Here is a 27,129-nt window from a genome sequence, read left to right as displayed (position 1 = left end):
CAACCCTGCGGGCAAGGAGATCTGTGGCTAAAACGGGTGTGCCTGCTGTGCTAGCCAATCAGATAGCTCAATTCACCGTTTTGATAGCAACGTTTGTTACTAGTCTGCTTGATATGTCATAACTTTTAAAACCATGACCAGAGAGAGACTGTCATTCAGCACTGTCAACACAGTTTATATGAAACACTATTACAAAACATAAAATGCGCTTCTCCCTACGTCCACTCATGGTGCAGCTGCAACTAATGAGTAACCAAGGGTGTCGATAGCCCTGCGTTTTTATAATTATTAGCAGCTCGTTGTGTCCATTTATATATTTAGGAATATTTTTTTACATAGGAATAGTTCACTTTCTCAGGTCAAAGGAACAACATGGATTTGTGCGTGAAGCAGATGCGGTGCTACTAGAGTTTCGCCATCAGTCAAACCGGAGGGAAGAAAGGAGAGCCGCAGGCACCGTGAGAGGTGGACCCTCTGCTGCACTATTCCTCCCTACACAACTGGGAACTCGGAAATCTCTGACTTCCAACATCAGGGCATTCGAGACCAATTGGAATCCTGAGAAAAACTGGATCCGACTAAGGAAAACATTTTGGAACGGTCATAATCCCAACTCATGACATTACTACCTTGCATGCATCTGCAGGTAGCTAACCAACCAGGTTTCATGTTGGCTAGCTAACTAGCTAACAAGCCAAGCAAAAGGCTCTGAGATACTCATAATGTTACTACACAAATCATACACGTAACTTTAGGTAGTGAGCCAGCCAGCTAACAATAGTTAGCTACCTAATGGTACACTTTAACTTGAAATGAAAACGACTTCATGGCAAAATTAGAAACGTGTAATACCTGAAAATGTAGCTAGCTAGACTATCTTATGAATACATGGATGGATGCTTCTCCCTCTCTCACGGACGCCATGGTTGCCCCGAGTTTGAAGACAATTGTTTTCTCCATCTCCTTAGCTATTACATTCGAATTCCACTGATTTCAAATCTCGGTCCTCCAGAAAGTGGAGAGCAACACTTATGCAGTTCTACTACACAATATATATATATTTTTTTCAAAAGCCGCGCCAAACAGGATTACCTACACATACTGACCAGCTCAAATAGACAGAAGCACGCTACATGGCAGACCGATCTGAAGTCATCTTTCGGCATGTCCAGGCCACTCATTATCTCAGCGGGAAGTTTGCTGTATTTTTCTGTGGCTAAACCAACTAGGCTCGTAATTGTAACAATTGTATTCATAATTACAGATGGCATACAAGTTTGTTATTAAGGCACATGAAAGTAAATATGTTGCAGAAGGTATTTCTGCCAAAATCGTATTTTTTGAATCAAAATGCGTTTTATGTTCAAATTGCTCTCCTGTGAAGTAGTGACGCGCGACATATGGCTAGTTTCCACAGTTGACAGTGCATGTCATATCAAAAACCAAACCATGAGGTCGAAGGAATTGACCGTAGAGCTCAGAGACCGGATTGTATTGAGGCACAGATCTGATGAAGTGTACCCAAAAAGTTCTGCTGCATTGAAGCATCTTCCTAGAATTGGCCGCCCGGCCAAACTGAGCAATCAGGGGAAAAGGACCTTGGTCAGGGAGGAGACCAAGAACCCTATGGTAACTCTGACAGAGCTCCAGAGTTCCTATGTGGAGAACCTTCCAGAAGGAAAACCATCTTTGCAGCACTCCACCAATCAGGCCTTTATGGTAGATTGGCCAGACATAAGCCACTCCTAAGTAAAATGCACATGACAGCCCGCTTGGAGTTTGCCAAAAGGCACCTGAAGGACTCTGACCATGAGAAACCATATTTTCTGGTCTGATGAAACCAAGATTAAAAAACTTTGGCCTGAAGGCCAAGCATTTGAAGGGAACCTGGCACTATCCCTATGCTGAAGCATGGTGGTGGCAACATCATGCTGTGGGGATGTTTTTCATAGGCAGGGACTAGTCAAGATCGAGGGAAAGATAAACGAAGCAAAGTACAGAGAGATCCTTGATGAAAATCTGCTCCAGAACACTCAGGACCTCAGACTGGGGTGAAGGTTCACTTTCCAATAGGACAACGACCCTAAGCACACAGCCAAGAAAACACAGGAATGTCCTTGAGTGGCCCAGCCGGAGCCCAGACTTGAACCCGATTGAACATCTCTGGAGAGACCTGAAAATACCTGTGCAGCGACGATTCCCATCCAACCTGACACAGCTTGAGAGGATCTGCAGAAAAGAATGGGAGAACCTCCCCAAATACAGGTGTGCCAAGCTTGTAGCGTCATACCCTAGAAGACTCAAGGCTGTAATAGCTGCCAAAGGAGCTTTGACAAAGTACTGAGCAAAGGGTCTGAATACTTACAGTATGTAAAAGCTATTTCTAAAAACCTGTTTTTGCTTTGTCATTATGGGGTATTGTGTGTAGACTTGTGAGGGGGAAAAAGCATTGAATAAATGTTTAATAAGGCTGTAACATAACAAAATGTGGAAAAAGTCAAGGGGTCTGAATCATTTCTGAATGCGCTGTCTGTTGTCATTGTACATTCATATAGTTATCTATAGATGATATAATACATGTAGAGGTATCAGGGGACATGTGTGAGTGTAACAGACAAATAAAAACACGTTATATATGAATATACTGTAGTTTTTGGTATTCTGTCCATGATTCATAACCATAAATAAACCATATGGGTTACTAAATTAATTAGCACCATTGCATGTATTATTAAAAATAAATCAATTCAACACACTATAACACCACAAACTCACTATGCTACACATATGCGTTGTACAGAGTACAGAGAAGGGTCTTAGACTGTGTCCACGCAGAGGCTCTGGGCTAAGGCAACGCATACCGATTGAAGTACACAGGGAATTCCAGGCCTCGTGATAGATACTTAAGTTAGTGTGCGGTGAATCTGTGCACAATTTACTAACTTTCAACCGATGACTCAACTTTCCTAAGCAGCTCTGATTTTTGCGGGCTAATCGTGTTGATCCAACGCGACGAGGTAGATACATTAATATGTCATCGCAGTCAGAGGACATTAGTTTCTCATTATTATGTTCTGATGAGCACCTACCTGCTGTGCTTCACCTCTCAACACGACATGGAGGGAGCCATACAGTGAAACCCCCTCAGTGTGCCATCCCGTTAGCATCAAACGCAAACAGTCGTTAGCATTCATCCAACGAAGGGAATAGAACACACACAGATAGCAGCGAAATACCATTAGTATCAAGAAACACAATGTGCAAGTTGGAAAATGGAAAACCAGTGGATGAAATTATCAAAATGAAACATTAAACATCAGCAAACGTTCAGGGCTGTAGCAGTATTTGCAAAAACATCCCAAAGGATTATTGTTGTTTCCTAATTGATGCGATCTGAGCTTTAGCTTGGAGGCCCAACGGTTTTGTTGGCACGGGTTTATGGCATTTAGAGGCTGCAATAGGCGAAGGCAGGCTAAATCATTTTGGAGGCAGTACAATCATTGAAACATTAATAAAGAACGAGGAGAAGAGGACACAAGGCTGACTTAAAGCACAGTAATTTAGAGCTAAATGAGCCTTGGAAGGGGGTGGCTGAGAGAGAGAGAGAGAGAGAGAGACACAGAGACAGACAGACAGACAGACAGACAGACAGACAGAGAGAGAGAGAGAGAGAGAGAGAGAGAGAGAGAGAGAGAGAGAGAGAGAGAGAGAGAGAGAGAGAGAGTGAGATGGAGACAGAAAACAGAGAGAGAGAGAGAGGAAGTGCCTTTTAAGATTGCAGTGAGTTGATCCTGAAGCAAAATAGAGTTGACTGTTTTGTCTGGAGCATACAGATTCTGGTGGGCATTCTGTTGCCTAATAGCTCACATGGGATGGGCCCTGGCTTCGTCCTCTTCTCCTCAGTGCATCTTGTCTTCACATGTTGGAGTTAAAGGCAATTACAGCTATCATCACCGGAAAAGGCTGAGAGAAAAAGAGGGAGTGAAAGAAAGAAAGCCGCCATATGTGTTGGAACAAGCCCGGGTCTTTCAGATGGGCCTTATGGCCTCGTTTTGTTGTCACATTTGGAATCATTGGCTCTCCAAAGCGGTCGGGAATGGAAGCGGATGACATTGAGTGTTTCCTATTGGATGTGATGAACCAGTGGAAATGATGATAGGAAAAGGAGGGTGAAAGTGGATGGCAAAAAAGCAGAAGTGACGAATAACCTGGAAGGGAGAGTGCCAGTACTCACAGGGATTAATGATTCATTTGACCTCATATAAAGAGGAAATAGAGGGCTTTTTTTGTGTGTGGGGGGGGTTCTACAAAAGATGAACTTATGAGTCTTGACAGAGGAGGAAAAAGGGAGGGGAAAAGGAACGTCTCCGACACAGGATACAGCGAACTTGCACTCTACTGTAAGGTGTTTTTGACTCAAGAAGAGGGTCATGTGTTGGATTCCGCAGTACCTAATTCTATGTTAGATCTCCCTTATACATTGGCCATAGATCATGTTTTATACTGTATATTAGTAGTGATTTACTGGGATACACAGCTGGTTGTTGTGTTAGCATTTCTTGTGTTTCTGGTATTGGGTCGCTCCACGAACATGCCTCTGGAACAATGGGACAAAAACGTGTTTTTGGTGGAGGCGAGGGAACCCAGATAGTGGAACACGCACAGATTAGTATTTTCATCTTGCTGCAAAGTCAATTACTGTCATCAGCGGTTTGTGCGAAAAGAGAGAGAACAGTGTGTTGGCCAATGTCGATGTTCAAGTGTATATAGGATGACAATGTTCAGTCGCTGTCAGTCTGAGGCAAATGCTTTAACGTCAGAAACAAGGATATCATGGTCCATTTAGCCTCTCCGTGAAAGCACTGGTAACAGTCTGAAATGACTGTAGCGCGAGCTATTGTATCACCCTATGCAGGTTCTAATTATTTATGAACTGCTTAATTAAGATGAAAACGGAAGCAGTTCACATCGCTACTCGCTGCCAATCTTCATGAGTATGCAGATAATTCTGTAAACATATTGCAGACAAATTAGCTGTGTGTTTTAATGAACAAAATGTGCGAGATGGGATTTTAATCACTGAGCTATTTATTTTCTGAAAGTGCAGGTAACATGATTTCTTTATGGCTTTTTTTTTTGTAACCTGGGGAACAGGGAAATAACAGACAAGTGTGTGTGCGCACACGTACTTGGATGCGCTATGGAACGGTCTACATTCAGATAAAACATTTGCATGAAAATCCCTTGCTTCTCTCTCTCCGACCTCCCTCGTGTGAGCACTCTCATCGACCCTCTATTGCACCGGTTGGAAATCTTAAACAAAAGTATGCCGTTTCCTAATCTTCTTTTTAAACCGTCTAACCTCTCGCGTAAGCATCCCATTTCCATTTCCATACAATTCTGTACCCCTGGGTTTTGACAGATGATGACTGCAGCAAGCTGTAGGGACCGGCAGTAAGTGGTAAGTCATCATGAAGATTTAATGCTAGAGCCGCTCAGCTTAAGTGCCTTGCCTAGGGTCAACAGTTCCCTTTGGGATTGCCTGTGAAGCCACAGCACCCTTAACACACACTGCTAGAAGATAGTAGGAATACAAAATCAAATCAAATGATTGTACAATACAGTATATTGCATAAGTCTAACAAAGCTAGTATAGGTTTCCAAGACAGTATAAAGGAAATGTGTTGGATGTGTTGACTAGAGCTTGGCCCATTGTCTCCAGAGACAATTGTGTCAAGGACCTGCCACAGAGCTGCTAGCTATGGTTATGTGTAGTTTTATGCCAGGGTCACTGCTTAATCGAGGTGAGGTGGTTATTCTACGGCTGATCACTAAAATAGTTTGGAACAATAAACTCACCTACACCTGTCTAACTCTTTAGTCATATCCCAGTTTGCCTATTTGCTTATGGCCTTGCCTAAACCTAGCAACTTGTTTAAAAAAAATTATATTAGCAAAAAATATTCAGTATTATTTGTAATGGCAAGGCAGACAAAATTAAACTGGCCTATTTATATAATGAATTCGGGGGGGGGGATGATTAAATATTAAAGCATTAGACCTCTCACGAAAGGCTTCAGTCATACAAAAGTTATACTTAAATCCGAACTGGTTTTCTAGCAGATTAGTAAGAATGTTTTACCCCATTTTGAAGAATAGCCTTTTTTCCATTATTCAGATTACAACCTCTCACTTTCGATAATTTAAAAAAATGATATAATCTCCAAAATATCACTTTTGAAAACAAACCATAGTAGAGAGTTGGCTGCAATTTCAGCTTAATCGACCAGAAAAGACTGAAAAAATATTGCAACAAAGATTATGGTTAAACTCAAATATACTACTCAAATATACTACTAAAAAATATATATTTTGAGATAAAAAAGAAAAGTACAATCTTTGTAAATTATATCGTAAATATGACTCGTGGAGTTATGTCAAACACGCAGCTGATTTTAAAATGTCCAAGTCAATCAAGCAATTTAATAATAATGCTAATAGCAAAAATGTTTATTTAATTTACAATATATAGAATCTATGAGAATAGAAAGATTCAGAACTTTTGTGAAGCACAGCACTGTTGAAAAATCTAAACTGGATGGTGTTCAGAGATACAGTAGATGGGAGGAGTTGAGTGGAGCTGAAGGATGGGACCAAAACAAACAAAAGATAACTTGTAACATGTACTGTATCTGTAAAATGTACATAGGATGTATAAGCTGGAAGTAGAAGTCTAAGAGTTGTTGTCCATTAGTTTAGTCCAATTAGGGGAGAAATGGTAGGGTAAATGGAAAATAATAAAGCAAAATATATACAGTTGAAGTCGGAACTTTACATACACCTTAGCCAAATACATGTATACATTTTTCACAATTCCTGACATTTAATCCTAGTAAAAATTCCCTGTCTTAGGTCAGGTAGGATCACCACTTTTATTTTAAGAATGTGAAATGTAAGAATATTAGTAGAGATAGTGATTTATTTAAACTTTTATTTCACATTCCCAGTGGGTCAGAAGTTTACATACACTCAATTGTATTTGGTAGCATTGCCTTTAAATTGTTTAACTTGGGTCAATCGTTTCGGGTAGCCTTCCACAAGCTTCCCACAATAAGTTGGGTGAATTTTGGCCTATTCCTCCTGGGAGAGCTGGTGTAACTGAGTCAGGTTTGTAGGCCTCCTTGTTCACACACACTTGTTAAGTTCTGCCCACAAATTTTCTATGGGATTGAGGTCAGGGCTTTGTGATGACCACTCTAATACCTTGACATTGTTGTCCTTAAGCCATTTTACCACAACTTTGGAAGTATGCTTGGGGTCATTGCCCATTTGCAAGACCCATTTGCGACCAAGCTTTAACTTCCTGACTGATGTCTTGAGATCTTGCTTCAATATATCCATGTAATTGTCCATCCTCATGATGTCATCTATTTTGTGAAGTGCACCAGGCCCTCCTGCAGCAAAGTACCCCCACAACATGATGCTGCCACCCCCGTGCTTCACGGTTGGGATGGTGTGCTTCGGCATGAAAGCCTCCCCCTTTTTCCTCCAAACATAATGATGGTCATTATGGCCAAATAGTTATATATTTTTTCAGACCAGAGGACATTTCTCCAAAAAGTACGATATTTGTCCCGATGTGCAGTTGCAAACCGTAGTCTGGCTTTTTTATGGTGGTTTTGGAGCAGTGGCTTCTTCCTTGCTGAGCAGCCTCTCAGGTTATGTCGATATAGGACTAGTTTTACTGTTGTACAGTCAATTTAGTGTATGTAGGCACTGTCAACTTAGTGTTTGTAAACTTCTGACCCACTGGAATTTTGATACAGTGAATTATAAATGAAATAATCTGTCGGTAAACAATTGTTTGTAGAATTAATTTTGTCATGCACAAAACTATAGTTTGAAATGTGTGGAGTGGTAGAAAAACACGTTTTTAATGACTCCAACCTAAGTGTATGTAAACTTCCGACTTCAACTGTGTGTGTGTATATATGTGTATATATATATATATATACACACACATACACTACAGTTCAAAAGTTTGTGGTCACTTAGAAATATCCTTGTTTTTGAAAGAAAGGCACATTTTTTTGTCCATTAAAATAACATCAAATTGATCAGAAATACAGTGTAGACATTGTTAATATTGTAAATGACAACTGTAGCTGGAAACGGCAGATTTTTTTATGGAATATCTGTTAGTTAATCCAAGTCTATAATTTCAAAAGGCTAATTGATCATTAGAAAACCCTTTTGTAATTATGTTAGCACATATAAAAACTGTTGTCCTGATTAAAGAAGCAGTAAAACTGTCCTTCTTTAGACTAGCTGAGTATCTGGAGCATCAGCATTTGTGGGTTCGATTACAGGCTCAAAATGGCCAGAAACAAAGACCCGTTCTTCTGAAACTTGTCAGTCTATTCTTGTTCTGAGAAATGAAGTCTATTCCATGTGAGAAATTGCCAAGAAACTGAAGATCTCGTACAATGCTGCGTACTACTCCCTTCACAGAGCAGCGCAAACTGTCTCTAACCAGAATAGAAAGAGGAGTGGGAGGCCCCGGCGCACAACTGAGCAAGAGGACAAGTACATTAGTGTCTAATTTGAGAAACAGACACCTTACAAGTCCTCAACTGGCAGCTTCATTAAATAGTACCCACAAAACACCAGTCTCATTATCAACAGTGAAGAGGCAACTCTGGGATGCTGGCCTTCTAGGCAGAATTCCTCTGTCCAGTGCCTGTGTTCTTTTGTCCATCTTAATCTTTTCTTTTTTTGGCCAGTCTGAGATATGGATTTTTACATTTAAATTCACCTACAGTATGCAATCACATTTACTACGAAAAGAATACAAATAGATGTTAATCTTTTGATGCTTATTACAGCGTCCAAGACTAGGTGAGTCATTCCTGGAAACCCCTGAACAAAGACGATTGCAATACATATGAAAGAGACGATTGTGCCGCATATGGGTTGCCTTGCCATTCATCCAGGCATCAGTGGCATGTTAGAAGGCGAGTCATAGAATCAGCACGGGAGTCTTCTCGAGCTCCCTGTTGTGGCTGTGATCACATGCTAGCAGCTAGCCACAGTGGAACAGTCCGATGAATGATCTATGCCAGTCCTGTTTTTGCATTTAATTTGATGTTGTAGCCTCAGAGTTTTAACACGTGTTTCATCCTCTTTGATAGCCTTTTGATATCATGCACGCCCCACTTGAATAATTAATTAGGCTCGCCAAGAGGAGGAGAGCAGCGAGCATCAATCCATCACCATCCCTTGCTCTCGGTCATTCCTATGATACTTTCTCTCTAACCTCGGCTTTCCCCTACTACTGCAAAGTGTTTTAAATTCCACTCGTGTTTCTATAGCTATTACTCGAGCTGTAAAATACAGCTTGCATTATTCAATGAGACTTATCTCCCAACATCTTTTCAACAAATGTTTTTACAAATGTCCGGAGCGTGTTTTTGTGGCCCTTTCGCAGCCACACTAGCATCGTTTCATGATCTAATATAGCTACGAGGATTGTTCTGCGAAAGTAAATGTCCCGAGGCATTATAAAGACAGTTCCGAGGCATTATAAAGACAGTGTAAATGTTGCAGTGTAAATGGTACTGGAAACTGTTAGTACGCGGCCTTACAAAGCACTCACCTATTACTCACATGTTTACTGCACTTTGGCAAAATGTCTTGCTTGGTGATTTCTGTTGCCCTTCACCACTTTGTCTACCAAAACATATGACATCAATATCAATCTTTTGGAGATAAATTCAACCAAAGCTCCTCACCCAAACAATTGGAGAGATCCTTCCTGCACCACCTGTCATTTCAGGGGGCTGTGTGTATGTTAGTTTGACATATGTTGTGGGTGTATGTATAGGGAGGTGTCCATATGCTTGCCGGACCTCTATGGAGGATGGTAGTGGTTTTTATGCCTTCGCAGCCCCACTGGGGTCTCCACAGCCAACGTACTCCTCCGTGAGAGTTCCCACTGCTGGACTTGTGATGGAGGAGAGAACCGACTGATGATGATGACTCTAATCGTTCTCTGCCCACTTCGTGTGTGCTTTACCTCCGTCTTCTATCCCCCTCCACATCTGTTCCCATGTAAGTGATGGAAGGACCCAGTACACTGTGTGTTGTTCGGGAAACATGGTGCACGAATGACGTCTGACAAGGTCGTTGAAGAGCACACCTGTCGGAGATGGTTATACCGTTCCTGTATTGGCGAGGCTCCATTTTAGGACATTCCTACCCCCGATGACATAACCATACCATTGACGGCCGTAGGGTTCAATGTAGATGATGTTCATAGTGAATTTCCTGCAATCATCAAACATGCTAATGTATTCTATGAATGTATTTTTTGGCATCCCCTCACTATTTTTATCCTCGATTAAAATAATCCATTTTTGGTGGGCTTGTTTACAACCCAGGGCCCTTGATGGAGCGCTGGGTAATTCTGAGTTGCATGCCCAACCGCGGGAATGTTTAGTAGGGATGGCTGGAAGCAGAGTAGGGTAGTGGAGGAGAGGAGGATGTGAGGAGGAGAGCAGACGGCAGCTGCAGCTGGCTGATTGAGAGATGGATGTGGAGCGAGGGAGAAAAGAGAAAGAGACAGAGGGAGAGACCGAGAGAGGGAAAGAGAGATTTCACGGCTGCACGTCTCCTCCTAATGACAGAATTATGACCCGTCTCCATCTGTCACTCAATCATCTCCAGCCAATCGCCAGGCCGTCCCTGGTTGGATCGGATTGCGTCAGGCATTCCCATCTGCACTCAAATCACAATTAAGTAGGTAATCAAATTTTCAGATTTCGGGGTAAATTATAAGTCTCAGGCTAAGTTTTTATTTTCCTGATGCTTTCAATGTGTTTAGGGGCAGTAATTCGATTTGTGTATGAAGGTGTATTTCCAATGGAATCGTATGGCTTTCCTATGAGTTGAATTACTGTAGTTATGGTCAGGGCTTATTGTCTGTTTCCTCAGAGAGACCTTCAATGCCTTTCACATAGGCTGTTTGGCTGGGAGATAGAACTGGGCGATATGGACAAAAATCCATAAATTGCCTGTATTGATATGATAAAGATAATAGAACGATAGATTTGTAATATTAATGTGCACCACCTTATATTTATTTTTTATTTTAAACTACTACTACTAGTTTAATGGTTGTAGGCAAAATTTGTCTCAATAACAATCACCCATATTATTAATGTATTAAATGTCCTACATCACATTGCTCTAGTATAGGCTACTTATCGTAATGAATGATATCAGCAGAACGCTTGAGATAAGTGATCGGTGCGGTCGGGTGTCGATCGTTTTTGGTTTATCGTTCCAGCTTGAGGGAGGTGTGTGAAAGAGAACAGGTGCTCTCTTGATATGATGGGGCCAGAACGTCTTTCTCCCTCTCTCTCTGTCTGTGTCATATGCTGAAACATGTTGAAGCCTCTTCATATCCTGCTCAGGATCTGGCTCTGTGTTAGTCTGACACCCCTTTTGCCTCTGCCAAGCGAAAACATGTTGTGTGACGTGCACACACACACACACACACACACACACACTCACTAACACACTAACACACACACACACTACACACACACACACACACACACACACACACACACACACACACACACACACACACACACACACACACACACACACACACACACACACACACACACACACACACACTAACACACTCACTAACACACAACACACTAACACACACACACACTAACACACACACACACTAACACACACACACAATGTCTCCCTATGTTATTTTTTAAGTGTTTCAGCCTCTTGTACCTCTCATTATTGAATTGCAGCTTCCTCTCCCATCACGCCTGTGCCTTTCTGTTTTGTGCAAAGATGCAAACGGGGCCAGCTGTGTGGCAAACAGCTGTGCTCCTTACCCCTCGCCACCCCTCTGCTTCCAGCGCTCCTCCTCTCCTCACACTTCAAGATATTTATAATGTTGCCTCTGCTCTAGCGCGCAGGCTTGGAGAGAGGGAGGGAGAGAAGAAGGGAGAGAAAACCCGGGGGATGAGATGATTTGGTATGCACCATCAGCACAGGCCTGTTTCTTTGGGCTGCCTTATCTGTCTAATGGATTATGGGTAGAGGAACAAAACAGAGAGGGAGGATGATTGGACTCTCTCTATATAGGGGACAGCAGGAATTAGCCCAAATAGATCAATTGAACATGCACTACATTCCTGTGCCTTAATCGCAGTCACTATTAAAAGACAGCACAATAGAGAATGCTGTTGTACTTGGGAGTCACTGTATTTACAATCCTGTGTTAGCTATTGGTCTGTTGTAAGGTGGGTGCTCAGGGCGATGTTGTTTGACGTTATAGTTTTTGTTGCGTAACCATTCTATCAATGATATCTGGATGTAGGACATCTCTTACAAATATCCTACCTGGTGATATGTTCCCTGAAACCAAGATTACCCGAGAGAACTAACCAAAAATGCAATGTTTACCAATGCTGTTGAGATAAATGGCTGTTGACCCCATTGCTATTGTCATCACTGCGGCCCAGAAATGACGTCTTGTTCAAGACAAATGTAATTTTTCAGCAGGGTGCCCTTCTTGACAATACCTTGAGGTTGAAAAACACAGTTGGTACTTCTCAGAATATTCTGTGTGCTTCTCCATTGTTCTTAGACTACCTGAAGGTCGGGCCAATCAAAACGTCCCATTATGTGTACCGCTCAGGTCAGAGAAAGCTTTTCTTTGCATGTGTGTTTATTTCATCTAACTATTCCCATTCCTGGAAATCTGTTGCCTTGCAAATTTGTCATTGTCATAGGTAGAACATATTACATGTTACCCATTTTATTATCGGACTTGTATACATGTTTTATTTATGGGAAATTTATACAGTCGTTTGACTAAAAAAATTGCTATTCAACCATTCACAAGTTAGTATGGCCAAAGAGTCTCATCAAGGCTCTTTTGTTTTGTGTAATGGGTTTCTGATTTCCAGTTGTTTCCAGTTGGTCTGGTCTGACTGCAGTAACTTCGGGATGTGATGCCGGAAGTGATGCCGGATTTCCATAGAGTTATTATTGAGTTCCGGTGTAACAGTGTGGTTGACATCATTTGACCCCAAAACTGTGGAGCCCCTTGAAATGATTGGAATTGAATTTGTTTGTCCCCTGATTCCACCAACATTCTATGTGGATGTTTGTCGAGGCTCTATCAGGGCTGTTGTGAACACGGTGTAGTATCTGTGCTGTAAACATTTACTGTATCTGTGTCGGTATATAGAGTCTTCGACTCGGGGCTGTTCCTGTGTTTTACTGCTTATCTTTGACCCTTTCTTTTAGAGACCTTGGATCTCTAAGAGCAGTACAGATTTATACGGTATAGAATTCAGTTGAAGCTTGTCACTGCCAAACAGTTAATATGTGTGTGTTCCATAAGTACTTCAGAGAAAAAAAAAGCATTTGCGTGCGCAATGGCCTTCGGGGGTTGCACCAAATGAAATGCTTTTTTTTTCTACCCCCCCACACCTTCACTCAAGAAGTGTTTGCTTATTTTTTCGTTATCCTCTCTCTCTCTCTTTCTCTCTCTCTCTCTCTCTCTCTCTCTCTTTCTCTCTCTCTCTCTCTCTCACCTTTGAGTTGAATCTCTGACATCCGAGTCTGCCCCAGGATGTCTGTCACAAACTGCAGTCCAACGTTGTGACAATGCTTTTTTTCCTCCCGTTGCCTTTTATGACCTTCTTTTTTCCTTTCTTTTCTTTTTTTCTGTTCTTTCCTTCAAGGTCTGGCGCACCTGACGTTAAGCAACCAAGGTATGGGTTCATTCCTTTTTTTGGTTCTTTTTAGAGGGAAAAAAAAAACTCCTCTCTGCCCAATCTCCTCCTCTTCCTCACTCCTCAGCTTTCCTCACCCTCCCTCGTTCCCGACCTCCATTTTTCTTTAACCCGTCTTCCTAGCCCATCTCCCTATCCCTGGCACCCCCCCAATTCTCTCATCCTCCTTCCTTCCACACTTCTCTCTGTTTTGGTTGTGCTTCCTGCCATGTCCTTCCTTGTGGTCTCTGTGCCTCCACACTGTCCGTCCCACCCTTGTCCTGTCCTTCTGGCTCACCTGGAACCACCTCTGACCTACGACCTCCCGGGCTGCAGGTAACGCTTTTCTGTTCTCCCTTTTGCTTGGGTTTTCAAAAAGTGTCTGCAGGAAAATGTTGGTCAAGTGAAATGTTAATTGTATGTTATCCTTCCTACTAATGCAACACGGTTGTTGTTGAATGACACAGAGTTTCCTATCACCACTCTGCTGTCATTCTCATTGTTTGGCACCCTGATCTGTTATGATGAGGTTTTAAGGTTCTTCAGAGACAGATTGCTAGCATTTTGATATAGCAATGAAATGTATCCCTGGAAAGAATGTTTTGTGAATTATGTATGAAGAAAAAACGATGTCTGAACAGCCATGAGATTGAACTGTGCTGCTATGTCCATGTTACGGTCTCCAATGAAACTGCTTTAATGTGCTTCTCTGACTTCACATTTCACCATAGCTTTACTATCAACCAAGACACAAGCAAACACACCCGATCCTAAACTCTATACTTCCATTCCACTACATCCCTCAGAGTGTTTCTCTCTTCACACAGACAACCTACTCTTCACACAGACAACCTTTATGTGCCTGGTTTCATCCACACACTGGGTTGCACTGTGGCCTCCTGATGTGAACCACCCAGAAATGGTGGAAGAGGGAAAGTTCATGGACGAGAGATATAGCCAGGCAGGGATCGTCTGGGGATCGAACTGACCTTTACCAGAAGGGGAGAACAGTCTCGCTCTTATCGACTCTCATCCCTCTCCTACCTCGACCCCCATCACTGATGCACTGGGATCTGACTAGGATGTCTGAATCACCCTCTCCTGGGCTGCATTTCAAAACTCTTTCCTCGATTCCTTGCATCTTCTCTGAATCATCTTTTGATCCAATGCTCTCCTCTCCTCTGACATTTAAGATGGAGACAAGGAGAGAGGATGTGAGGAGATCGAGGAAAGACTTCACCCCTGATCTCTTTAAACACGTACAGGTTCAAACACCTGTGCCGAACGCCTTAAATGTCTCCAACACCTCCATTTATAGACTCCTTAGCTACCTTAAATGTCTCCAACACCTCCCTTTAATTAACTCTACGTGATCGGTGTCCCCCCTGCGGGACGGTTGAGCTAACTGTGATTAGCGTGAGGTTATAAGTAACAAGAACATTTCCCGGGACATAGGCATATCTGATATGGGCAGAAAGCTTACATTCTTGTTAATCTAACTGCACTGTCCAATTTACATTAGTTATAGCAGTGAAATAATGCCATGCTATTGTTTGAGGAAAGTGCACAGTTATGAACTTTAAAAATGTATCAATTAACCAATTAGGCACATTTGGGCAGACTTGATGCAAAATTTTGAACAGAAATGCTAAATGTCTAAAACTTTGCACAAACACTGCTGCCATGTAGTGGACAAAATCTAAATGGCACCTATAACCTAGAATAATACATTATGGCCTTTCTCTTGCATTTCAAAGATGATGAAAAGAAATATGCATGTTTTTATTTTATTTTGTATTATCTATTACCAGATCTAAAGTGTTATATTCTCCTACATTAATTTCACATTTCCACAAACTTTAAAGTGTTTCCTTTCAAATGGTATCAATAATATGCATATCCTTGCTTCAGGTCCTGAGCTACAGGCAGTTAGATTTGGGTATGTCATTTTAGTAGACAATTTTTTAAAAGGGTCAGATCGTTAAGAGTTTTTAAAGTCTCCTTAGCTCCCTTAAATGTCTCCAACACCTCTCCTAGACTCCTCTAACTGCCTTACATGTGCCATTGACAACTTCGGATGGGCTAGCCGTCACTGGAGAGCCCTGTTGTGAACAAGAGCTCTGAGATCCCCCTCGGACTTGCAGGTCCTAGCCACCCATAATTAAAGTGGACATAGTGATACCTCATTGTTCCTGTCGCTGGGTGACTCAACGACGGAACACCGACCTCTCCTCCAGACATCCGCTGTGACCCCGCTGAATCAAAATCCTCTCATTTCTATACATGTTCGGGGGGGAGTACCGTAACAAATACTGCACATACACGTTCAAATGGGAGACGGAAACAGTCAAGAAGCTGAAAAATAGATGGGATTTTGCTGCATGCACCATCAGAGCTTACTTGAATATGCACTGACTGACTCTCTCTCTCTCTCTCTCTCTCAAAAACAAGGTAAAAAAAGACAGCGAAAGGTATACGTTTAAACAGTACTGATTTCGATTTAACCAGGCCACAGGTGTTCTGTTGAGGTCTAATGCCTGTTCCAAATAGGGAAATAAGAAAATGTCTCCTACTTTCAGCTTTTTTACGCATAACTTTATTAGGGAAATAGAAGAGGGGGGAATATTCCATGATATAACAAGGAAAAAAAGCTGATCAGACAAGCCTTGGTCTCCCCGTCCTTCGTATTGATTGGCTGTAGTTAAAATTAATACAGTGGTTCCCCCTCCCCCCCCAACCCTCCCCCCCCCGTGAACGAGCCACACAAACATCTTTAAAGAACACAATCAATAAGCCTATTTGGCTCAGGAATAAAGCGCAACAGCTTCAGTGACTGACATGGTTTGCAATTGAAGGCTGAGACACTTTTGTCAGCGACTTCAATTCGACAATGACTGTGTGTGTGTGTGTGTGTGTGTGTGTGTGCACCTGTGAACGTGTGTATTTGTCTGCTTGTCCTTCTGCGTCTTGTAACGTTTGTTCAGAGCAAATTGAAGCGGCGTGTTGCCGTCACTGCGAGTCCTTGGGACTAGAAAGTTCTATCTGACATTTTTGTCAAAAATGTGTCACATACCGTATATTTGATCTATAGATGGTTCTTCATATGTTAGATTTTTGCAAAAGTAAATTAAGTGAAACAAATGAAAACTAGAAAGTTCTCTCTGCATAAACCCATTTGTGCTTTGCGCTATAAGGTTCTATCTGCAATCCAATCACAAGCCTGAACAAATACAGATGGACCAATCAGGACACGTCTTTCCCATCTCTCTCTAAGTATGGTCTAGGCTTTCCAGCAATAATAGCACTTTCCCTGCAGTGGGCTAAATCAGGGTCACACCAAGAGTGTTTCTTGGTAGTCATAAACAAATCTACTTCAAAACAAAAGTATACACCCCCTACACACATGGTTATGGGCTTTAAAAAAGAAGACCCATGTACCATGTCAGATATAGAGTTGAAATGTATTCCATGTTGAATAGCATCCCAATATTAGACTTTATATACATCACAGAAGACTGAAATATAACAAAACTGTAGGACATAGAAACACCAGATTTTAAGCAAAAAAGAAAGAAAAATGTATTAATTATGAATAACATTCCATCCATGAGACCACTAGAGGGCACTTTGGTCATTCCACTGCAGGAACTACAGTAAATGACGATAGTAATATGTCTGATGATCATAATACAATACTTTTCTTAAAATACACTGAGTTTAACAAACATTAGGAACACCATCCTAATATTCAGTTGCACCCCCCCCCCCCTTTGGGTGGTGGACCATTCTTGATACACACAGGAAACATGAAAACCCAGCAGCGTTGCAGTTCTTGACACAAACCGGTGTGCCTGGCACTTAGACTCATATCCCGTTCAAAGGCAATTAAATATTGTGTCTGGCCCATTCATCCTCTGAATGGCACACATACACTATCCATGTCTCAATGCTTAGAGATCCTCCTTTAACCTGTCTTCATCTACAATGATTGAAGTGGATTTAACAATAAGGGGTCATAGCTTTCACCTGGATTCACCTGGTCAGTCTATGTCAAGGAAAGAGCACGTGGTGTTAATTTTTTGTATATATAATGTACTTGATGATGTCCTCTGACTCTATCTTGGTAAAATAGTGTTATTCTATCATTTATGCATTAAAATAGCTACAGTTTTCTTAAAAACTGAACATGTCAATTCAGGAGTTTCAGATAGGACACCCAGATTGACACTTTAAAGCCATAAGGTTCTGTCTGTGATTGCATCCCCCTAAAAAATGGATTTGCAAAAGTCTCAGGATATTTTCCAGTTAAGTTATCTTTAAGGTAAAGACCTTAATGGGTTGTGAAAGAAAAATTCACTCAAAACAGTTGAGATCTGGGTTGTGAACTTTGATGCTCAATATCGCAGAACTATTTTCCTGAGGTCACGACCGACTGTGCTGGTTGGTGGATCAGAGTGCAGGTGCTTTTCACCACCACCCCCGACCATTCCAGTCTGCAGAGCCAAGCGAGGAAAATCAATTCCTCGCTCCTTCACAAAACTTGTCCTTCCTAGAGATGAAGGGCAAAGCCTATGCCTCGACAGGCTGATCTCTATCCACCAAGGTAACTTGAGATCCAAGGCGATATTCAATGTTTGTCTGGGTCCCCAGGACAACAGGAAATGCTTTCGAAACCAGCCATTAGAGGCAACGGTGAGAGCTATTGCCATCAAGTAGTCTTGTTAGGTTGTTGTGGATAGAGGCGTAAGCTCTAAGGGTTGGGTGTTCAATCCCAGAGCTAAGTGCAATTTTTGTTTTGTTTACTTGTTTTAACCCTTATCCCAAACCTTAACACTTACCTTAAATCACTCGGAATGAATGACTTATAGTTAACCAAGGTATTTCTGTTATAACCCTATCCCAAACCTTACCTCAACCATTCGGATTTAATGCTTAAACTTAACCTGTCGAAATGTGACAAACGTTCATGTAACGGCTTTCTTCCGTTGAAAGAGAGTCGGACCAAAATGCAGCGTGGTTGATTCGATACATGTTTAATAGACGAATAAACACGATCAATACAAAAACAATAAACGTACGTGAAAACCGAAACAGCCTAAACTGGTGCAAACTAACACAGAGACAGGAACAAAGACACTAAGGACAATCACCCACGACAAACTCAAAGAATATGGCTGCCTAAATATGGTTCCCAATCAGAGACAACGATAAACACCTGCCTCTGATTGAGAACCACTCCAGACAGCCATAGACTTTGCTAGATAACCCCACTAGCTACAATCCCAATACATACACACCAAAACCCCAAGACAAAACACACCACAATACAAAAACCCCATGCCACACCCTGGCCTGACCCAATACATGAAGAAAAACACAAAATACTTAGTCCAGGGCGTGACAGAACCCCCAAGGTGCGGACAATAGGGAGGGACAATAGGGAGGGTCCGGGTGGGCGTCTGTCCATGGTGGCGGCTCCGGCGCGGGACGTGGAACCCACTCAGTCAATGTCTTAGTCCCCTCTCCTCGCGTCCCTGGATAGTCCACCCTCGCCGCCGACCATGGCCTAGTAGTCCTCACCCAGAAACCCACTGGACTGAGGAGCAGATCGGGACTGAAGGACAGCTCGGGACTGAGGCAGCTCGGGACTGAGGGGAAGCTCGGGAGTGAGAGAAAGCTCGGGAGTGAGAGAAAGCTTGGGAGTGAGAGAAAGCTCGGGAGTGAGAGAAAGCTCGGGAGTGAGAGAAAGCTCGGGAGTGAGAGAAAGCTCGGGAGTGAGAGGAAGCTCAGGCAGGTAGGTAGATCTACCAGATCCTGGCTGGCTGGTGGTTTCAGCAGATCCTGGCTGACTGGCAGATCCTGGCTGACTGGCAGATCCTGGCTGACTGGCGGATCTGGCGGATCCTGGCCGACTGGCGGATCCTGGCCGACTGGCAGATCCTGGCAGATCTGGCAGTTCTGGCAGATCTGGAAGAGTCTGGTTGACTGGCAGATCTGGAAGAGTCTGGTTGACTGGCAGATCTGGAAGAGTCTGGCTGACTCGCAGATCTGGAAGAGTCTGGCTGACTGGCAGATCTGGAAGAGTCTGGCTGACTGGCAGAATTGGAAGAGTCTGGCTGACTGGCAGATCTGGAAGAGTCTGGCTGACTGGCAGATCTGGAAGAGTCTGGCTGACTGGCAGGTCTGGAAGAGTCTGGCTGACTGGCAGGTCTGGAAGAGTCTGGCTGACTGGCAGATCTGGAAGAGTCTGGCCGACTGGCGGATCCTGGCAGACTGAAAGATCTGGCTGCTCCATGCTGACTGGCGGCTCTGGCTGCTCCACGCTGACTGGCGGCTCTGGCTGCTCCATGTAGGCTGACAGCTCTGGCGGCTTCTTACAGACTGGCAGCTCTGGTGGCTCCGTGCAGACTGGCAGCTCCTTGCAGACTGGCAGCTCCTTACAGACTGGCAGCTCCTTGCAGACTGACAGCTCCTTGCAGACTGACAGCTCCGTGCAGACTGGCAGCTCCTTGCAGACTGACAGCTCTGGCTGCTCCATGCAGACTGACAGCTCTGGCTGCTCCATGCAGGCTGGCAGCTCTGGCTGCTCCATGCAGACTGACAGCTCTGGCTGCTCTATGCAGACTGACAGCTCTGGCTGCTCCATGCCGGCTGGCAGCTCTGGCTTCTCCATGCAGGCTGGCAGCTCTGGCTGCTCCATGCAGGCTGGCAGCTCTGGCTGCGCTGAACAGGCGGGAGACTCCAGCAGCGCTGTAGAGGAGAAAGGCTCTGGCTGCGCTGAACAGGCGGGAGACTCCAGCAGCGCTGTAGAGGAGAAAGGCTCCGGCAGCGCTGAACAGACGGAAGACACCGGCAGCGCAGGAGAGGAGAAAGGCTCCGGCAGCGCTGGAGAGGCGAGGCGCACTGTAGGCCTGATGCGTGGTGCTGGTACTGGTGGTACTGAACCGAGAACACGCACAGGAAGCCTGGTGCGGGGAGCTGCTACCGGAGGGCTGGAGTGTGGAGGTGGCACAGGATGGGCTAGACCGTGAAGGCGTACTGGAGATCTTGAGAGCAGTGCTGGCACAGGACGTGCAAGGCTAGGGATGTGCACAGGAGGCCTGGTGCGTGAGGCTGGCACCAACTTCACCAGCCGACTAACACGCACCTCAGGACGAGTATGGAGCGCTATCCCAGGTGCCATCAAATCCCCGACACGTTCCGTCGGGCGAATTCCATGCAAAAAGCACCAACACAGCAACTCCCTCATTTCTCTCTCCTCCAATTTCCCCATTAACTCCTTCACAGTCTCTGTTTCGCTCACCTCCAACACCGGCTCTGGTTCTGGTCTCCTCCTTGGCTCCTCACGATAAACAGGGAGAGTTGGCTCAGTTGGCTTACAATCCCAATACATACACACCAAAACCCCAAGACAAAACACACCACAATACAAAAACCCCATGCCACACCCTGGCCTGACCCAATACATGAAGAAAAACACAAAATACTTAGACCAGGGCGTGACAGTTGAACTGTCCCCCAGGCCTGTCACTGCTTCGCCACCATACTGAGACACACGCTCCCCATGCCTTCACACCGTGGCACAGGCCACCAATACCAACACTAAATCTTGCCCCAATAATAATACATATTAACGCGGATCTAATTATAGTGGTGTAACAGTACATATTGTATCATACAGTACTTGGTTCCATAGCGTCATGATAAATTTAGTGTTCCACGTTTCATAAGAATATCAAACTTAGGCCTAGTTGATTCAATGTCAGAGACTCTAATAATAATAATAATAATAATAATGTGAAATAGGCCTTATATCTAACCAAACCACTGTTCATGTATTATTACATGTTCTTCGCAGTTCAAAGTCTGCAAGTATTCTGTCAAAATAGCCAGCAAAGGAGAATATATGGAGTGTGTTCAATGGTATGTGAATTGAGGTGTACATTTTTTTTTTCTAAAACAAATATGCTCTTTTATTTCAATCAAATATGCTAATCTTATGTAATTCTATGTTCTTTATAATGAGGCTAAATGGCCTTTTTCATGTGTGGAAATTATAATACCAGGTCCCTAGTTCAGATTTTTAAAGCCTGACTGTTCAATTTCAGGCCACATTATATACCAAAATTCATTGGTTCCTAACCCATTCATTCACTATGGACCCCTATGAACTCCGAAGCACTTATGTAATTCTGAGCCTGAGGGATTCCTTACTTTAACAAACCAATTAATGGCTACATCATCAAAAAAAAGCAAGGGCCTAATGAAACAATATAGAACCCTAATAGGCTTAAATCACCAATTTTCCCAGCTCCTCAGATTTGGATTGCAAGCAACTTCAAACGGAGGTTGTTGAACCCAGTACGTGATTAGAGTTTTTCTCTTAGTCCCCAGAGCAGGTGTATTCAACTCTTACCCTATGAGGTCCAGAGCCTGTTGGTTTTCTGTTCGTCCTGATAATGAAAGTGTCCCAGGACTAAATCAGCCCCTGAGGGAAAGAATGCTAACTCTTGACACACCCATCCCTTTAACTGGATCATTTTCATCACCCGCTGAATTGCAGCGCGCCAAATTCAAATTAAATTACTAAACATATTTAATTTTCATGAAATCACAAGTGCAATATAGCAAAACACAGCTTAGCTTGTTGTTAATCCACCTGGCATGTCAGATTTCCATACAGCTTTTCAGCGAAAGCATAACAAGCGTTTATGTAAGAACATCTCTCTCAGTAGACAAAATATTACAAACACCTAGCAGCCAAGTAGATTGGTCACGAAAGTCAGAAAAGCAATAGATTAAATCGCTTACCTTTGATGAACTTCAGATGTTTTCACTCACGAGACTCCCAGTTACATGATAAATGTTCCTTTTGTTCCATGAAGATTATTTTTATATCCAAAGTACCTCCGTTTGTTTGGCGCGCTATGTTCAGAAATCCACAGGCTCGAGCGGTCACGACATCGCAGACGAAAAATCCAAATAGTGTCCATAATGTCCACAGAAACATGTCAAACGTTTTTCATAATTAATCCTCAGGTTGCTTTTAAAATATATAATCGATAATGTATCAACCGGGACTGTCGCTTTTCAATAGGAGAGGGAGAGACAATGGCTGCCCCACTCAGTTGCGCAAGCAAAACTCATGCGAACACCCAGCTATCCACTGACGCGATGTTATCTTTCTCGCTCATTTTTCAAAATAAAAGCCTGAAACTATGTCTAAAGACTGTTGACACCTTGAGGAAGCAGTAGGAAAGGGAATCTGGATGATATCCCTTTAAATGGAGCGAAGGCAGACTATGGAACATGGAGCTTTGAAAATAGAAGCCACTTCCTGGTTTGATTTTCCTCAGGTTTTCGCCTGCAATATCAGTTCTGTTATACTCACAGACAATATTGTGACAGTTTTGGAAACTTTAGAGTGTTTTCTATCCTAATCTGACAATTATATGCATATTCTAGTTTCTGGGCCTGAGAATTAGGCCGTCAAATGGTTCCTTTTTTCAGCCAAAAATGAAAATCCTGCCCCCTACACTCTAGAAGTTAAAAAAGCAGTGGAAATGGCTTTGAGGTCCAGTTGAATATGAGGGCCCCAGAGGATGAACACGTACCGGGAGTCAGATTAACCAATCCCTGAGAGAGGATCTAGATTATCTGATGTCCTTGATGATAATTTAGGAAAGATCAAATCAAATGTTTTGGTCACATGCTTCGTAAACAACAGGTGTAGACGCCTTGTGGTCGGATGCCAAACAGTTGCCATACCAAGCGGGGATACAGGCAGTCATGGGTGGACTGGGATAAACATTTAGGCCTGGCATTTTAGCCACACCAGCCAACATCACAGCGCACACAGTACACAGTCTCTGCATCTTCTCTGTAGTCACTGTTTATCTGGCTTCTGCCTCTCTCTCATCTCTCTCTTTGCTCTCGTTCCTCAACTTTACGATAGACCTGAGCATCATCACTCTCCGGTTCACTGTCTGTGCTAGGCCTAGCATCATCTTATTTGTGAATGAATGAATGCACATATTAGACGATCATAGGGAACACACGTTATGAACTAATGTACCGTTTAAGTGTGTCTATATGTAGACATAATTAGGATTATTGTGTCATGTGTCATATGTGTCCCCCCCTCCCCTCCCCTAGTGTTAATTACGATTACATATTAAGGAACTGGCAGTACATCTGTGCGTGTCTCTCTCACTCTCTGTTTTCGTCCTACCTCCACTGCACTCGTCCCTGTGCTGTCCCTGCTAAGCCCAGCATCCTCTCTCATGGCACTGGTACAAGAAGACCACGGGACAATGTTGGCAGTACTAAGCCCAGCAACATTCTAGTTGTGAATGAATTAACACATTTAATAGATATAGAAGAAAAAACACTGAATAAATGCCATTGGCTCACAATACCTTATAGAAGCTTAACTACTTATTTAGCAAATTAGTGCCTGGCTGTCATCAAATCAGAGTTGATGTGTTACATAATACAAGATGTAAATGTTGCAGGACGCTCACACGCCTCACAAGACTAGTCTGAAGGTAGCCGGGTACCAGTTAAAAAAAATTAATGGAAGATTATATTAAGATTTCTTTGATACATTAAGCAGTCCTAAAGCAGTCCTAGCAAAATTATCCTTGTTATGACCATCTTAAAACAATTCCATATGTTAGCCAAGTAGACCCCCACCTCCCAGCATACACTCAAGGTTTTGTTTTAATACTTAAACTTAACCGTTGAAATGTGACTTCTATCCCTCCCCCTGGACAAACGGTGAATACTGAAGTAAAACCCTGTCAAACCGTAAGATCGTGTTGCTCTATCTCCCTGTCCCCCAGGTCTGTTACTGCTCCACCACCACACTGAGACACACGCTTCCCATGCAGTCACACTGACACTAAACCTAGCCCCAATAATAATACACATTAACACTGATCTAATTATAGTGGTGTCATACAGTATTTGGTTCCTAAAATAAGAAAGAATACAGAATAAAAGCCTAATGGGTTGCCATTTGCTCATAACACCTCAATACCTTATGGGTGGCAGGTAGCCTAGTGGTTAAGAGGATTGTGACAGTAACTGAAAGGTTGCTGGTTCAAATCCCTGAGCCAACTAGCTGAAAAATCATTTGGCAAGGCACTTAACCCTCATTTCTCCTGTAAGTCGCTCTGGATAAGTGTCTGCTAAATGACAACAAAAAAAGCCTAACTACTTAGTTATTTAGCAAATTAGTGCCTGACTGTCATCAAATAAAAGTTTATTGGTCACATGCCCAGAATACAGGATGTAAATGTTGCAGGGAAATGCTTACTCACAAGCTCTCCTCAAGTGCAATATTATCAGAACTCAGGATAAGACCCAGATGTGGACAGTTCGAATCACAGAAGTTTATTTACAAAGCAAGGGGCAGGCAAATGACAGGTCAAGGGCAGGCAGAGGTCGGTAATCCAGGGCACTTTCAAAAGGTACGGAACAGCAGGTAGGCTCAGGGTCAGGTTAGGCAGAATGATCAAATCTGAAAGAACTTGAAAACAGGGACTAAATAGAACAGGAGTATGAAAAAACATGCTGGTAGGCTTGACAAAACGAACTGATAACAGACAAACAGAGAACACAGGTATAAATACACAGGAGATAATGGGGAAAATGGGCAACACCTGGAGAGGGTTGAAGACAAGCACAAGACAGGTGAAACAGATCAGGATGTGACAAATACACATACTGTATTTTTTTAAATACAACCAAAAAATAGAAAAATATTTTAAAAAGAAGTAGGAAGGGTAATAGTAATATACATAGCACTCAGAATGTACTATGAATAGTACAGAATATTGACTGCATGTGTGTGTGTGTGTGTGTCAGTGTGTTGTCTTCTCTGCTGCACTTGACTCTGCTGCAGCAGATGAGCTGTCTGCGCTACGGCTATCATCACTGGGACCAGAAGATGAGGGAACCGTACTGCCTGTACTGGGCCCAGCAACATCCTAGTTGTGAATGAATAAACACATACGTGCTAGACAAAGAGAGAAAATCATAGAATAAATGCCTAAAAGATCAGTGGTTCTCAAAGTGGGGGTCACAAGGTTTTGAGGGGTCACGAGTGTGTGGGGAGGGGATATCTAAAATGTTGAATCAATGTTTTTTATATTTTTTTATACATATTATAATAGGCTAAATATAGCCTACCGTTTGTATTTTATAGTTATACCTTTGCCTTTTTCTGTCACTAACATAGGCCTACGGAATTGCACCCCCAAAAAGTTGTGTGCCTCGGCTGTTCTTCTACTGAATTAGATATAGAATCATCTGTGTTTGTCATAGAACGACGGGATTAGTTTGTGTGGTTGTGCTTTTGTTTCCTTCTGCCAAGCAGTGACGGGCCCTCAGATGAGCAAATTATATTTTCGGCAGGACTTTCCCAGCCCCCAATGGCGGTGGATATGTAATCTGACACCAGAGTCCTTAGTCACTACAGTCAAATATGATCTATTATATTGACAAGTTGAGTGACCAGTCTAACCATGGAAATACATATCCTCAAAGATAGGGTAGTCGGGAGGAGTTGAGATCAGTTGCGACCATAATAGGCAATGAGAGGTCAGATACCCATCACTTTCTCTCTGCTACAGTTCAAGAACCCTAAATCAAATCAAATGTATTTATAGCCCTTCTTACATCGGCTGATATCTCAAAGTGCTGTACAGAAACCCAGCCTAAAACCCCAAACAGCAAGCAATGCAGGTGGAGAAGCATGGTGGCTAGGAAAAACTCCCTAGAAAGGCCAAAACCTAGGAAGAAACCTAGTGGAACCAGGCTATGAGGGGTGGCCAGTCCTCTTCTGGCTGTGCCGGGTTGCCTCGCTGGCTGAAGAGACACTGAGCATGCTTACATGTACACAATGATATGATTATTATGTATAGTCAGATTACTACAATAGTTAGTTCATTGAAACGTTTGCATGCTTTGCAAGAAGAACAATTTCCCTACCAATTCTGTTTACATGGACACATCTTGAAATCAGGCTACCTGATGGGACTTTTGTTGATGCAGAACAAAATAAGCATTCTAGCACAGTGACCATGTTATTTATGTGAAGACTATTTGATTCTGAGTACAGACGTATAATGTTTGTATGTGAAAACTATTCACGCCACTCGGGCGCAAGAGGGAGCCTTGCGCTACTAATGCTGGCACATGCGCAGATCAAATACACAGCTGGAACGCTGATTAAAGCTGTTTACATGTCCTAATAATTCTAGTAATTCTAATCATTTGATTTTGACCTTACGCCGACTAAGGT

At 42.9% G+C, this 27,129-nt stretch overlaps 1 protein-coding gene across 5 annotated transcripts in view; it reads left to right on the top strand.

Annotated features, from left to right (window-relative positions):
• Window positions 1–27,129, top strand: part of LOC112261015 (neurexin-2-like) — a 935,354-nt gene that overhangs the window by 226,567 nt on the left and 681,658 nt on the right. For all 5 annotated transcript variants that reach the window (XM_042328452.1, XM_042328453.1, XM_042328454.1 and 2 more), the window contains exon 4: window positions 13,791–13,820. In XM_042328452.1, the coding sequence (XP_042184386.1) occupies window positions 13,791–13,820 (30 nt within the window). The remainder of the gene's footprint in view (window positions 1–13,790; window positions 13,821–27,129) is intronic.

Source organism: Oncorhynchus tshawytscha, linkage group LG10 (assembly GCF_018296145.1).
Source record: "Oncorhynchus tshawytscha isolate Ot180627B linkage group LG10, Otsh_v2.0, whole genome shotgun sequence".
Classification (NCBI taxonomy): domain Eukaryota; kingdom Metazoa; phylum Chordata; class Actinopteri; order Salmoniformes; family Salmonidae; genus Oncorhynchus; species Oncorhynchus tshawytscha.
The sequence above is the reverse complement of the archived record's forward strand: the minus strand, read 5'-3'. Positions and strand labels throughout refer to the sequence as shown.